The sequence below is a fragment of the Bubalus kerabau genome, chromosome 16 (genome assembly GCF_029407905.1).
Source record: "Bubalus kerabau isolate K-KA32 ecotype Philippines breed swamp buffalo chromosome 16, PCC_UOA_SB_1v2, whole genome shotgun sequence".
In the NCBI taxonomy this organism is placed as follows: Eukaryota; Metazoa; Chordata; class Mammalia; order Artiodactyla; family Bovidae; genus Bubalus; species Bubalus kerabau.
Window position 1 is genome coordinate 11,578,102 of NC_073639.1, and position 14,430 is coordinate 11,592,531.

Below are 14,430 nucleotides of genomic sequence, written 5' to 3' on the forward strand. Positions count from 1 at the left end.
CTTTCTGAACAAAGATGAAGTCTGCTGCCTAATGTTTATAATTTGGGATTTTTTTTTATATTTTTGTTCTCCGTGTAGTTTTGCAGTAAACCTGAAAAAACAAACTGCTTAAAGGCAGGCACACTCTCCGATTTTCCAATAAATCTTTCTAGCACATTGCCTAGGCTGAATCCCCCCTTGAAGTAACCTAAGGCCAAATGTGTTAATAATTATTGAAATTGACTAATGGGTACATGGGGATTCATTATCCTATTTCATAATAAAAATTTAGCATAATAAACAAATTCTAAAAATTTATCACCTGGGACCAAAACTCTCTAGATGAAGTACAGTTTATTAAAAACAGTTTAGGCATTTGGTAGAGTTCATTAAGCTACCCTATTACCTGTTCACCTTACTGTTATTCCTGTATGTTTCCTGTGATTTCAGATGTCTGTTATGCATCTGAAATATTCAAGAATAGAATAGAATATCAGGAATAGAAATATTCCTGTATATACAAAGGGCTGGAGTGAAAAGTGAAGAGAGAGCAATAAACAAAATTACTTGAAGGATTTTTTCAAACCACACGTATTCCCCCAGGATTTCTCACTTGACCTTTGAGAATCACTGCTACAGAGAGGCCCTGGAGTGTTTTTGTATCCCTCAGGTGTGTTGGGGGCTGAAAGAATGAGGATTACTGCCTTTCAGTTCAGTTCAGTCGCTTAGTCATGTCCGACTCTTTGCGACCCCATGGACTGCAACGCACCAGGCCTCCCTGTCCATCACCAACTCCCGGAGTCCACCCAAACACATGTCCATCGAGTCAGTGATGCCATCCATCCATCTAATCCTCTGTCGTCCCCTTCTCCTCCTGCCCTCCATCTTTCCCAGCATCAGGGTCTTTTCAAATGAGTCAGCTCTTTGCATCAGGTGGCCAAAGTATTGGAGTCTCAGCTTCAACATCAGTCCTACCAATGAACACCCAGGACGGCCTTTAGTGATACCTTATAGAACTTTTCTAACAAAGACTCTTTTGTCCTCTTTGTAGCAACAGATATCTGCCTTTACTTATCACTCCCCATTCTCCCTTTCACCCCCATTTTGTCTCATCAAGAACTGTGCTCCAAACTTCCTGGTATATCCACTGCAGGGAACACAAGTTTCAATCCTTGGTCAGAGAACTAAGATCCCACATGCTGTGGTGCGCAGCCAAAAAGTAAATTAATTAATTAATTAAACTTTGCTCTTCTCTTGAGCTTGTTTCTGTCCCAGTATTGGGCGGTCTCAGTACATAAAAGGTACTCAATATGAGGAAGGAAATGGCAACCCACTCCAGTTTTCTTGCCTGGAAAATCCTATGGACATAGGAGCCTGGTGGGCTATAGCCCATGAGGTTGCAAGAGTTAAACAAGGCTTAGGAACCAAACCACCATATTACTTTCATATTAAAACGCAATATAAATAGACAAAATAACTTTTAAAATAGTTACTGGTAGCTTGTCAGTGCTGAAAAGTAATATTTTGTCTTATTCTAGAGCTTCATGACCTTTTAAATTACACCCACTCCCACAGGCAAGTAAAAAGATGTTTTGGAATGCCACATTGTATGGCTCTAGAAACTAATAATTTTGTGTGTTATCCCAGGAAGAATATAGGTTAAAGTGTATGGTTCATTTCTGGTTCTATTTTGCAGCCCAGTTTTTGTTTTACTTTGATTTCCACTTAAAGTTGGCTTTAAAAAAAATACCCTATTTGTGTATCTTTATAAATCAGTCATTTGGGGTACAAGACTGCGATATAAAGCATATGTGCAAAATAGAGGATGTTATTTTTAACAGCAATAGCAAAAAAAGATCAGGTAAACTTCTTTGTTGTGTGAATAGTTTGTACAAGGCATCGTTCTTCCTGCTTGCACACTTCTGAAATACATGATATTCTAGCCTTACGGTTTAGTTGCTTGGACAGACCAGTAATATGCTAAAAACTAACATTACAAGGAAGCCTGAATTAAATGTGTGATTAGCAGCATGAACAAGCTGTAAGATTTGGAAACTCTTAGTGATGCAGATTGGACAAGGCAATGGCACCCCACTCCAGTACTCTTGCCTGGAAAATCCCATGGGCGGAGGAGCCTGGTAGGCTGCAGTCCGTGGGGTCGCACAGAGTCGGACACGACTGAAGTGACTTAGCAGTAGCAGTAGCAGTGATGCAGATAACCACAATGGTGTGGTCAGTCACCCAGAGGCAGACATCCTAGAGTGTTAAGTCAAGTGGGCCTTATGAAACATTACTATGAACAAAAAGCTAGTGGAGGTGATGGAATTCTAGATGAGCTATTTAAAATGCTAAAAGATGATGCTATCAAAGTGCTGCATTCAATATGTCAGCACATTTGGATAACTCAGCAGTGACCACAGGACTGGAAAAGGTCAGTTTTCAGTCCAATCCCAAAGGAGGGCAATGCCAAAGAATGCTCAAAGTACCACACAATTGTGCTTGTTCCACATGCTAGCAAGGGTATGCTCAAAATCCTTCAAGCCCAGCTTCAGCAGTATGTGAACCAAGAACTTCCAGATGTATAAGCTAGGTTTCTAAGAAGCAGCAGAACCAGAGATCAAATTGCCAACATTTGTTGGATTATGGAAATAGCAAGGGAGTTCCAGAAAAACATATGCTTCTTTGACTATGTTAAAGTCTTTGTGTGGATCACAGCAAACCAGAAAATTCTTAAAGAGATGGGAATACCAGACCACCTTATCTGTCTCCTGAGAAACCTGTGTATGCAGGTCAAGAAGCAGCAGTTAGAACTGCACATGGAACACTGACTGGTTCAAAATTGAGAAAGGACTATGACAAGGCTGTATATTGTCACCTGCTTATTAACTTATATGCAGAGTACATCATATGAAATGCTGGGCTGGATGAATCACAAGCTGAAATCAAGATTACCAGGAAAAATTTCAACAACCTCAGATATGCAGATGACACCATCCTAATGGCAGAAAGCGAAGAGAACTAAAGAGCCTCTTGATGAGGGTGAAAGAGGAAGAGTGAAAAAGCTGATTTAAAACTCAACATTCGAAAAACTAAGATCTTGGCATTCTGTCCCATCACTTCATGGCAAATAGAAGGGAAAAAAGTGGAAACAATGATAGATTTTATTTTTTTGGGTTCCAAATCACTGCAGATGGTGATTGCAGCCATGAAATTAAAAAAAAAACCACTCCTTAGAGGGAAAACTATGACAGACCTAGACCAAAAAAAAAAAAAAAAAAAAAGGCAGAGACATCACTTTGCCAACAAAAGTCCATATAGTCAAAGCTGTACTTTTTCCAGTAGTCATGAGTGCTGAAGAATTGATGCTTTCAAACCGGTGTTGTTGGAGCAGACTCTTAAGAGTCCCTAATACAGTTATGTAAAGTTTAAAAATAAAATAAAATTAAAAAAAAAAAAAAAAAAAAAAGAGTCCCTTGGACTTCATGAAGATCAAACCAGTCAATCCTAAAGGAAATTAACTCTGAATAGTCATTGGAAGGACTGATGCTGAAGCTCCAATACTTTGGCCACCTGATGTGAACAGCCGACTCATTGGAAAAGATCCTGATGCTGGGAAAGATTGAAGGCCAAAGGAGAAGGAGGTGGCAGAGGACGAGATGGTTAGAGAGCCTCACTGACTCAGTGTGCATGAATTTGAGCAAACTCTGACAGATAGTGAAGGACAGGGAAACCTGGTGTTCTGCAGTCCATGAGGCTGCAAAGGGTCATACACGACTTAGCAACTGAACACCACCAGCAGCAGTAGCAAGGTGGGACTCAAGCAGGGTTTTCTAGAGAATGGTACGACTTAGAAAACTGAAGATGAAGGAATAATCTAGGAGAGACAGTGGCATAAGAGAAAATGTAAGGTAGAAATGGCTGGTTCTGTTTGTGAAAGAAAACCTGCTTGATTGTACAGAGAGTTGGATGAGGGACTTGCAGTAGGCCTTCATCTTTTTCTTTCTTTTAAAAAATTTGTATTTTGAGTTAAGTTTAGCCACAGACAAGTTGCAAAATTTCTTTTGTATGTTTCTTCCCAAGCACCCTCCCTCCCCTACCATCACCATGTTACATAACTTTAGTGAAATGATCAAGACCATGGAAATAATATTTGTTCAGTGTAATTAAGCTACAGACCTGGTGAAGGTCACCACATTCTCTAATAACTCTTTTTCTGTTTAATGATCTTATGCGATGACTGACTCACATGTATTTAGTCGATATCTTCTTGGTTTTCTTCTAAATGTAAGAATGAATCAATCTTTACTTGTCTTTAATAGTCTTGATATTTGTGGAAAGTGGTCACATATTTTGTTTGAATGTCTCTGAATTTGTCTCATATTTTACATGATTCAAATGAAGTTATTTATTTTTTGTCAGGGATACCATAGAAATTATATAGCATTCTTCTCAGTGCCTCATATGAAGGCGTAAGACTGTATCCTTTAAGAACTGGCAGTTAATTGAAGACATTTGATCAGGGGAATACTACATAAAGGAGAGTTCGAGAAAGCGCAAGTCTGTAGGAAGAAATTAAATGACAAATAACAGAAGAGACACTATTATAATTCTCAATACCTGAAATTATAAGAAATTCCTGGATTCAAATAGAAATGATGAGTATGAGAAACTTATAAAAGAAGTAATTAGGTCTAGTTACTGATTATATACAAGAGGTAAAATTTTTAAATGTTAGTAAGATTCTGAGCATTAAAAATAAAATCAAAAGGGGAGTCTCATCCTTGATTGAGGAATGCTAGAATAAAATTAATTTTTCCAGATTTTAGATTTGATAATTCTAAGTGTGCTGGGATATACACATAGTATGGATGGACGGCCATCAGGCAAAGTGTAAATGAACACTTCATAGACATTGACAGTCCTCTGGCTTTAGATTTGGAAATCCTTCATATAGGGCTAAGATTTGAAGTCATGTTAAAAAAAAAAAAATCTAGGGCAGGAAGTTTAGATCAAGAGAACTGGAGTGTGAAAAGAGAACTTGCAGTGATGAGTTCATTTGTGGATGAGAAATAAGAGTAGAGGTTGGCAGAACACAGAGAATAAAGGAGTAGGTTAGAGAACCAAGCTAGTGTAGAGCCATAGATGCCAGAGCAGAGAGACTGTGAAGCAACCACGGTGTGATCAACAGTGTAAATTGCTTTAGAGATCAAGATAATGCCAGAATGGCAATGAGCTTTAGAAACAATCAGAAGAATCTAGAATTATCAGTTGATGATATTAGGTTTGACTCTAAAGATTTGAGATTACCTTACAGTCTTATTCTATAATTTTCTCACTTGATAAAGCCCTTTCTATTGTATTGCTATCACCAACAACTCAAAGGTTAGTCAAGAAATATAACATTTGTGTCTAAGAATTATATAATTTTTTTAGATGTCTTAAGGACTTAGCAAGAAAAATATTATTTAACCTATGTGGGATAATACAACTTTTATTTCATAATTGAGACAGAATTCACACCACTGTGTTCCATGACTTGAAAAATCATTTCCCTATAAAAGGTCTGCTGCTGCTGCTGCTGCTAAGTCGCTTTAGTTGTGTCCGACTCTGTGTGACCCCATAGACGGCAGCCCACCAGGCTCCCCCGTCCTGGGATTTTCCAGGCAAGAGTACTGGAGTGGGGTGCCATTCCCTTCTCCGTATAAAAGGTCAGTAATGTGTAAATTTTATTAAAATTTTAAGACAAAAAAAATTGTATTAGAAAGGGGAGATTGGTGTTTTTAAAAGTTTTCTCACCATCTATGTACTTTTTGTTTCAAAAGAAGGCTAAGTACATGTAGTATTAAGGATATTGGTATTATGTTGTATTGAGGCCAGTTGCATTTAATTTATATCTATAATAAAAATTTATGTGCGATAATGTCGTTATTCTTAGTTTCTCTATAGTAGTTGGTGTTACTGACCACTCTGTCTTTGAAATTCTCATCTATAGCTTCCACATCACCCTATCCTGCTCCCCAGCTCCCAGCAACCTCTCCCTTCTATTGTCATCTTCTTCATATCAAACCCTAAATATGAGCATTCCCTAAGTTTCACCTCTGTGTCCTTTTATGTATGTGTCTCATGTATTTTCTTCCTGGGAGCTTAACCAGTGGACTTCAAACTGTGCTTCATAGTCCTAAGATTTCTCAGAATTGTCTCAGGAGCTGCTGTGTAAGGATGGTTTTGCCCATCTTTAAAGTTAAATAGCCCTGTCTCTTTGTTTTTTGTATTGGGGTTTTGTGTAAAACTTCATTTGAAAAAGGAAATCATTTCTGCTGCTTAAAAATACACGCATAAACAGAGTGAGAGGGAAGGATCAAAAGCCACTGAGTTAAATTTCTCTTGTATGAACGACACCCAGGTGACACCTCTGCTGTCCCGGCCCAGGGCCAGCCCAGGCCTCCTTTTGTCACCTGGACGCCTCAGCCGGCTCGACAGCTGTCGCTGTCACTTCAGGTGTCCACATCTGACGTAAAATGCACTGTCCTTCTGCAAAGCTAGGTCTCCCTCACAGAAATTTATATTTCTGTTCATTGCTTTACTACTCTAAAATATGCAAGTTCAAAAGAAAAGAATTAATGTTGTCTTTTGTCTTCATTGCTCAAAGTCATCAGTCTCTAAGACTTGTTGATTTGGCCTTAGATCGTGGTTCACATATTTATCCCTTTCTTGCAAATAACACGGCTTCCATAAGGACTGAGGTATCCAGTTCCTTATGTTTTGGACTGCTCTCTGAATCTCCAAGGAGATCTCTCCAACTCTGGGCACTTAGCCCTGTAGTATACTTTGAAATGCTGAGCCAGATTTCAGTTTTTGGGTTTTTTTAATAATGTACTCATTATCGTCACCACTCTCATTGTAAACTCCTGAAGCATTTCTTCCTTTTCTGTTTTAGCTATGTTTAATGGGGATGACGCTAAGGCCCCAAACCCAACAACATTTTATTTAGTGCCCTGTATGTGCTTGGTATTGTGCTAAACATTTTATAAGTATTACCTAATTTTCCATATAATTCTCCAAGTGAGGTATTATTAATATTTCTATTTTATCAATGGGGAAACAGATTAAGCAACCTATTCAAACACAGCAAATAAATGGGAAAATCAAGATTAGCACTCTTAACCAGTTAACTCCATAGGCCAAGTATGTAAGCTGCCTGTTCCCCACACATGTATACCTGTGGCGGATTAATTTTGATATTTGGCAAAACTAATACAGTTATGTAAAGTTTAAAAATAAAATAAAGTTAAAAAAAATTTAAAAAATAAAAAAAATAAAAAAATAAATGAGGGGAAATGTATGTGGGCTGTTGGGCCAGGACCACTGAAGGCGGCAGTCAAGGGAAAGGACACTGGCTTCGCTGTTTTTAAAAGCATGTTAAGGTTTATGTTAAGCCAGTTGTGAATCCATGCATCTTAAAAGAGCTGTGCTCCCACCGCCTTCTCTGTGACTACCTTAGGCCTGCCCACCAAAAGGTTGCCCTTTTGTGATATTTTTTTTCTCTAGATTGTCCTTGATGTTGATCGTGAATTGATTTCACCCCATCAAAAAATGTTTTAGATACTGCTCTGAAGTGACCCTACTCCTCACTTCCTGGTGACTCCTTTTCTGGTTTCTGAAGTCTGGGTTTAGCCTTATGTCCTGCCAAGCCATGCTGCTCTAATTGTGTGTAAGCAAACACTTAATGACGATGATGATGTTGATATTAGAGCTACTTTATTAATTCACTCATTGGGTTGTAAACCCATGCTTTTTGTGTGCTCAGTCTTATCCCTAGGCCATGGCATTGTCCCTAACAGATAAGGAAGAATAGCTTACTGGTTGAGAGTATGAGCTCCTGAATCAGGCTGCTTACATGCAAAATTTGAGTCTGCTGTTTAATTACTGTGTGACCTTGGACAAGATATTTAAGTTCTTTGTGCATTATTTTTCTTTATCAGTAAATAGATATAGTAAAGTACTCACATCATACAGTTTAAAGATTAAATGAAACAAGATACTAAAATCATGTAGAAAAATATCTGGCAAATAGTAACTACTAAATAAATATTTGTTGTTGATGTGTGTGTGCTCTGTTGTGTCTGACTCTTTGCAACCCACGAACTCTAGCCAGCCAGGCTCCTCCGTCCATCGGATTCTCCAGGCAGAAATACTGGAGTGGGTTGCCATTTCCTAATCCAGGGTTATTGTTGTTAGGAGCCCTCAATGAATATTGGCTGACTGCATATTGAGAGTCTAGTCTGTACCAGTAGGCACTTTGCTGTGTTGTTTTGCATACATACTATTTGCTCCTCAATATCAAAATCACTGCAGATGGTGACTGCAGCCATGAAATTCAAAGACGCTTACTCCTTAGAAGGAAAGTTATGACCAACCTAGATAGCATATTGAAAAGCAGAGACATTACTTTGCCAACAAAGGTCCGTCTGGTCAAGGCTATGGTTTTTCCTGTGGTCATGTGTGGATGTCAGAGTTGGACTATAAAGAAGGCTGAGCGCCGAAGAATTGATGCTTTTGAGCTGTGGTGTTGGAGAGGATTCTTGTGAGTCCCTTGGACTGCAAGGAGATCCAACCAGTCCATCCTAAAGGAGATCAGTCCTGGGTGTTTATTGGAAGGACTGATGTTGAAGCTGAAGCTCCAATACTTTGGCCACCTGATGCGAAAAGCTGACTCATTTGAAAAGACCCTGATGCTGGGAAAGATTGAAGGGGGGAGGAGAAGGGAACGACAGAGGATGAGATGGTTGGATGGCAATGGACATGGGTTTGGGTAGACTCTGAGAGTTGGTGATGGACAGGGAGGCCTGGCGTGCTGCGCTTCATGGGGTCGCAAAGAGTCGGACACAGTTGAGCTGAACTGAACTGAATAACACTGTGAGGTTGATCTTATTATTATTACCCATATGTTACAGGAAGAAAATTGAAGCTGAGGTTGAATGACTCGCCTGGGTCACATAGCTTGTGAACGGTGTGCAGGCAGCGCTGGCACGTGGTCTGTGCCTGCAGAGCCCATGGTGCTTTTCCCGTGCCACTCAGCTTTCACAGAGGCCCTCGCGGTCCTTTCTGCCTAAGCCGGTCATAGTGCATTCCTTGAATTTATTGAGCTAACTGCATCAGACTGTTATTCAATCATCCAAGTACATGTTCTGCTTTCTATATTAGGAATAGTTTCTTCAAGGGCAGAAACACTGATACTTCATATACTGTTTACATCCTTGATGATTACGATTGAATACATAAATGGGTGAATTGCTATCATTGTTTCTTAAAAGATGGTTGTAAAGGACTACGAATGGTATCCTCATCAAATAAAAAAAGGAAGTTAATACTGCATAATTTTATTTCCCTGTTGATAATTTATTAATCACCTACAGTTCTGCAGAGCATATAAAAATTGAAATACCTGTTTTATTAGGGATTAAAAAATAGCATGACAAACATATATCCCCTTAGAAAGAGATTTTCTTCCTCCTTTTAGCCGAGAAGTTAAAAATACTGCTGTGGGGGTGTTGAAGTCACCTTTATATGTTTCTGCTTCCTTCTCTCCCCTCACACATACTGTGGCATTTATTCATTCACCCAATTTTAAAGATCTAAAAGTGAAGAAAATAGATAAGGTCCTCGCTCTCTCGGATCTTGTTTTAGTGGGAGGAGACAGGCATAAACAAGTAAAGAAAGAAAATTATTACAGACAGCGGCCACGTCTGGCATTTCAGAGTTTTCTGTGATGAGGTTGGGAAGTGAGCACCTGGGCTGGGTGGACAGGAAGAGTGAGGGGCTCGCAACAAAGGGCTTAGGCACACGTCTTCCAAAAAGAGCACACACACGTGGTCCTGGGCTATTGCTTGGATGCAACATATGGCTTTTACTTTGCTGTTCAGCCACCTAGGTTCAAAGAGACTGTCAACAATAATGCTCTTCCCATGGCAAAAGAGCATCAGGCGATTTTCACAGGTGCTGTGTTTCTTTCTTCTACTTCCCAGGGTGAGATTGGGCCTAGAATCAAAGCAGTGCTTGGTTTTCTCTGTACCTGTAAAAGATTAGCCTTAAGTCAACAGGGATGATGCAAGCAGGGGGGAAAAAATGCAAGAAAATAGAGATGAAGCCAAAAAGGACAATTTCTGTTTGTAAGAGCTGGTTTCTGTTTCCCATCATGGCGCAAGATGAGAAAGTCCTGCAGGGTTTAGGAGGCACAGCTGCCCTGGCCCTGCAGAGCGGCCTCAGCCTCATTGCCCGGCCAGGTGCTCAGCCCCACTGTGGAAGCACGGGTGATTTCCAGTGTGAAACAAGCCAGAAGTAAGAGCTGACATTTCCAGGTGACACTTGTGGTTCTTTTGCCTGTAATTAGCACCTCTTAACCCTCAAACTTGCCCATGCCTTTTTCAGGCTGTGGAAGCTCAAATCCGAAGTTTTGGGCAGACGCCGTCTCAGCTGCTCATAGAGCCCCACCCTCCCAGAGGTTCTGCCATGCAAGCGGTAAGTGCAGCCTGCTCTGTCCTCATTTCTCACGTCTCTTTGAGACCCTGCTTGACATTCTTAACAGTATTCCGTTGTACTTGAGCTTCTCCACCACACCTTGGCCTGTTCTTCTAATGTACTGTTTGTAAACCTAATAACAGCCAGCAAATACTCCCTGTTCTCCTGGACTCTTAAGGAGGGCAGACATTGCTCCAGCGCTCCAGTATTTCATCAGGGCATCATGTTCTGTGTTGCAGAATTAAAAGTTTCATTACTGTCTTATATCCTCATTCTAGGGTAGGGGGTGGATACATTTTCTGCTTTGATCCTATGAGTGCCTAGATTAATTTTCCTGTTGTATTTATTCTTTACATCCCAATGTTTTCACTTTGGGAATTTTGAAAGTAATCCTAATACGTAGGCTATGTTACTGAGAGTCAGGAACCTTGGAGGAAAAAAATGATGGTGTGATATACCAAATACCCAAAGCTTAGTGCCTACAACAGTGATTTTTCTTTCGTGTGATTCTGAGGGATAGTAGGCATCTCTTCTTGTTCACCTTGCCTCCCTCGTGCACTGCTGCGGCGGGTGCTAAGAGGCGAGACTGCTCTTTCCATGTGGTCTTTTCATCAAGAAAGTTGGCCCAGGCCACTCCCACTCGCAGTGTTCCGGGAGAACACTTTTGCATGACTTCTTTAAGTGTGCTTTTGAACTTGCACAGCATCATTTATGCTGCTTTCTGTTGGCCAAAGCAAGTCAGAGGCCTGCCTAGAATCAGAAGCAGGGAAATAGACTGCTGCTGCTGCTGCTGCTAAGTCGCTTCAGTCGTGTCCGACTGTGCGACCCCATAGACGGCAGCCCACCAGGCTCCCCCATCCCTGGGATTCTCCAGGCAAGAACACTGGAGTGGGTTGCCATTTCCTTCTCCAATGCATGAAAGTGAAAAGTGAAAGTGAAGTCGCTCAGTCCTGTCCGACTCTTTGCGACCCCGTGGACTGCAGCCTACCAGGCTCCTCCGTCCATGGGATTTTCCAGGCAAGAGTACCTGAGTGGGTGGCCATTGCCTTCTCCAGGGAAATAGACTAGACCTGCAAAATCTGTGGCTATTCCTCCTTCATGTTTCTTGAAATTTCAGGGGGAAATTCATTCATGATAGAACAAATTCAGCATAGAAACACACTGCATGGCATGGTAAGAATATTTTAAGTGTAGGCTGTCGGTGTTTTATTTTTTCTTGAATTGTCTATCAATAAAACAGGTTGCTCATTACTGTTTTAAAGTAAGAATGGGGACATAGAGTCTGTTTCCATAAATACGATGAATAATTGAGAATAGGTTCTAATTCCATGTTGGGGCTTAGAATGGTAGGATTTCGCTGGATGCTGGGAAGGAGAGCGGCAGCCAGCAGGGACCTGGATACAGATGTGGTCCTCTCTGCCTCTGACTCTCTGTCTCTTCCCGTCTTTCCTTCTTCTTTGTGTTTTTTCCCCTTTTCCCATCTTTGTCATCATCTTTCTTCTTCCAAGTCTTTTTTCCCCTTCTTTCTCTAATGATAAGAATTGACCATTACTATAAACTACAGACTGGAGAAGGCAATGGCACCCCACTCCAGTACTCTTGCCTGGAAAATCCCATGGACGGAGGAGCCTGGTAGGCTGTAGTCCATGGGGTCGCTAGGAGTCGGACAGGACTGAGCGACTTCCCTTTCACTTTTCACTTTCATGCATTGGAGAAGGAACCGGCAACCCACTCCAGTGTTCTTGCCTGGAGAATCCCAGGGACAGGGGAGCCTGGTGGGCTGCCATCTCTGGGGTTGCACAGAGTCAGACACGACTGAAGTGACTTAGCAGCAGCAGCAGCAGCATAAACTACAGACATTTAAACATTTATTTGCATCACCTTTTCCCCCCAGTGTTTTTAAGCAGGGGAAATCATATTTAAAAGAGTGTAAAGGGTAGCTTTTAGTGAAGAGACTACACAGAAAGCAGACATTTGGCAAGAACAATGGAAGATAATGCCATAAAAATAGTAAGAATGATTTATGTTTGGGGATTGGAATTAGTTTTAGTAATAGCTTGTCAATGAGACGCAGGCTGCCGCAGTGCTGGCTAATGGAAGCACCTCTGCTCCATTGACTTTCTACCTGGGTCACTGCACGGCCTTGGTCACTGGGGCCAAGAGGGAGTTCCTACTGCCAAGCCTCTCTCCGTGACCAAAGGATGACTGGCTCACTGGGGCAGATCAGCCTTCCTGTCCTGGGGCGGCACACGCTCATTTGAGGACGGGAGGCCATCTTTCCCATTATCCTTTATCCTCTGAATCGAAAACCTGAACTCTTTTTCAGACCTGTGCAAATTGTGCTTTTCCCTCTTACATATATGCGGGTGGGAAACAAAAGTGTGTTAGAAAGAAACCAGAGTTGTCAACAAGTGCATGCGTAATCTGGGAAAACTGAACGAAATCTAGCTATAGTGGCTTCCCACTTCTATGTCAGACGGGGCTGGCAGGGGCCCGCAGGGTTGATGAAGGTCTCTTTCTCTGCCCCCGTGACTGGTCCTGCCTCATCAGCAGCTGCCACCATCCCTCTGGGCGAACCCAGTATGCCGGGCTGGCTTCTTGTTGCATCCAGTGCCCCTCATTCCATACTCACTGGCTACGGATGCGATGCACTCCCCAGAGAGTTTCTTGGTCCTTGCCTCCATTAGGCGCTCTCATCAGGCTGAAATCCACAGGAACTACCGGAGAGCCAGCATGTTCTCAGGATGCAGGAACGGCTCTGGATATGGTGTCTGCAGCTTTCTGTGGAAGAGGGCTCTTCCTTGCCCTGTGGCTAAGAGTTGGCCCACTAGAGGCACTGTGTACACAAGACATTCTTCCTATATGTTAGAGATTTTTTCTGTGTTTTTTTAAGGGCATAAACATTGGAATTATTCAATTTGAGCCTGATTGTATTTACAGTATGAGCTGTTAAGCTCAGAAATATGTATCAGCTTCCTTTCAGTGAGACTTCATGATGTATGTTGTCATCTGACTTCCTCAGAGTTTATACATTGACTTTGGTAAATATTATTTTTTAAAAAAAACCCACACAATTGGAAAACACAGTTTGGTTTTCTGAAATGACATTCATTTCCTTTTCTCCAGACTTCATCAAAGCTAGCTTATAGGAAATTTTGTTTGTGGTTGGCTCATTGTTTCTCATTTTTACACAATTTCACAGAAATCCTTAAAACCATGTAAGGGGTTCTTAGCAAAACAAAGATTACTTATTGATATCAGAGGTTTTAAAACTCAAAGACCCAAATGTGTATTGCTTTCACTACTATTCGGATGAGTTCCCCCACCAGTGATGACTGCAGCACGCACGCGCGCGCGCACACACACACACACACGCACACACACGCACACACACGCACACACGCACACACGCACACACACACACACATACGCACACACGCACACACGCACACACACGCACACACACACGCACACACACACACGCGCACACACACACACACACGCGCACACACACACACACACGCAGCAGAAATGAAGGCCACCTCGCGCTGTGTTGAGTGCAGGAGCCATAATATACGCCAGGTGTAGTAATTAGCAGGCCCACGAAGGCTGCCTGTTTGTCTGCTGTTGCTGCTGTTGCTGTATCCCCCTGTGTTTTCACACCATCAGATAGTTGGATTTAATTGAGGCCACATCAGATGAGGCATTACTGACACCTTTAATTGAATGAGCATCCAGGGAGGATTAACTCATAATATTGATTGGCTTTTAGCCACTTGCTCAGAAGGGTGTCTGGGTAGCTTATTAGTTGCCTTTATTTACACCTTTATGCAAAGAGTGCAAATAGGAATTCTTAGTGCAATATGTTTTTCTAAGTACTCTTAATAACTTTTTTAAAAGGACTGATAATAAAAATGCAAATGTATTTAATTT

The 14,430-nt window shown here is 41.4% G+C and overlaps 1 protein-coding gene across 8 annotated transcripts in view; it reads left to right on the forward strand.

Moving 5' to 3' along the window:
* LRBA (LPS responsive beige-like anchor protein) overlaps positions 1 to 14,430 on the forward strand; it is a 746,530-nt gene that overhangs the window by 681,914 nt on the left and 50,186 nt on the right. For all 8 annotated transcript variants that reach the window (XM_055550583.1, XM_055550584.1, XM_055550586.1 and 5 more), the window contains exon 49: positions 10,408 to 10,497. In XM_055550583.1, the coding sequence (XP_055406558.1) occupies positions 10,408 to 10,497 (90 nt within the window). The remainder of the gene's footprint in view (positions 1 to 10,407; positions 10,498 to 14,430) is intronic.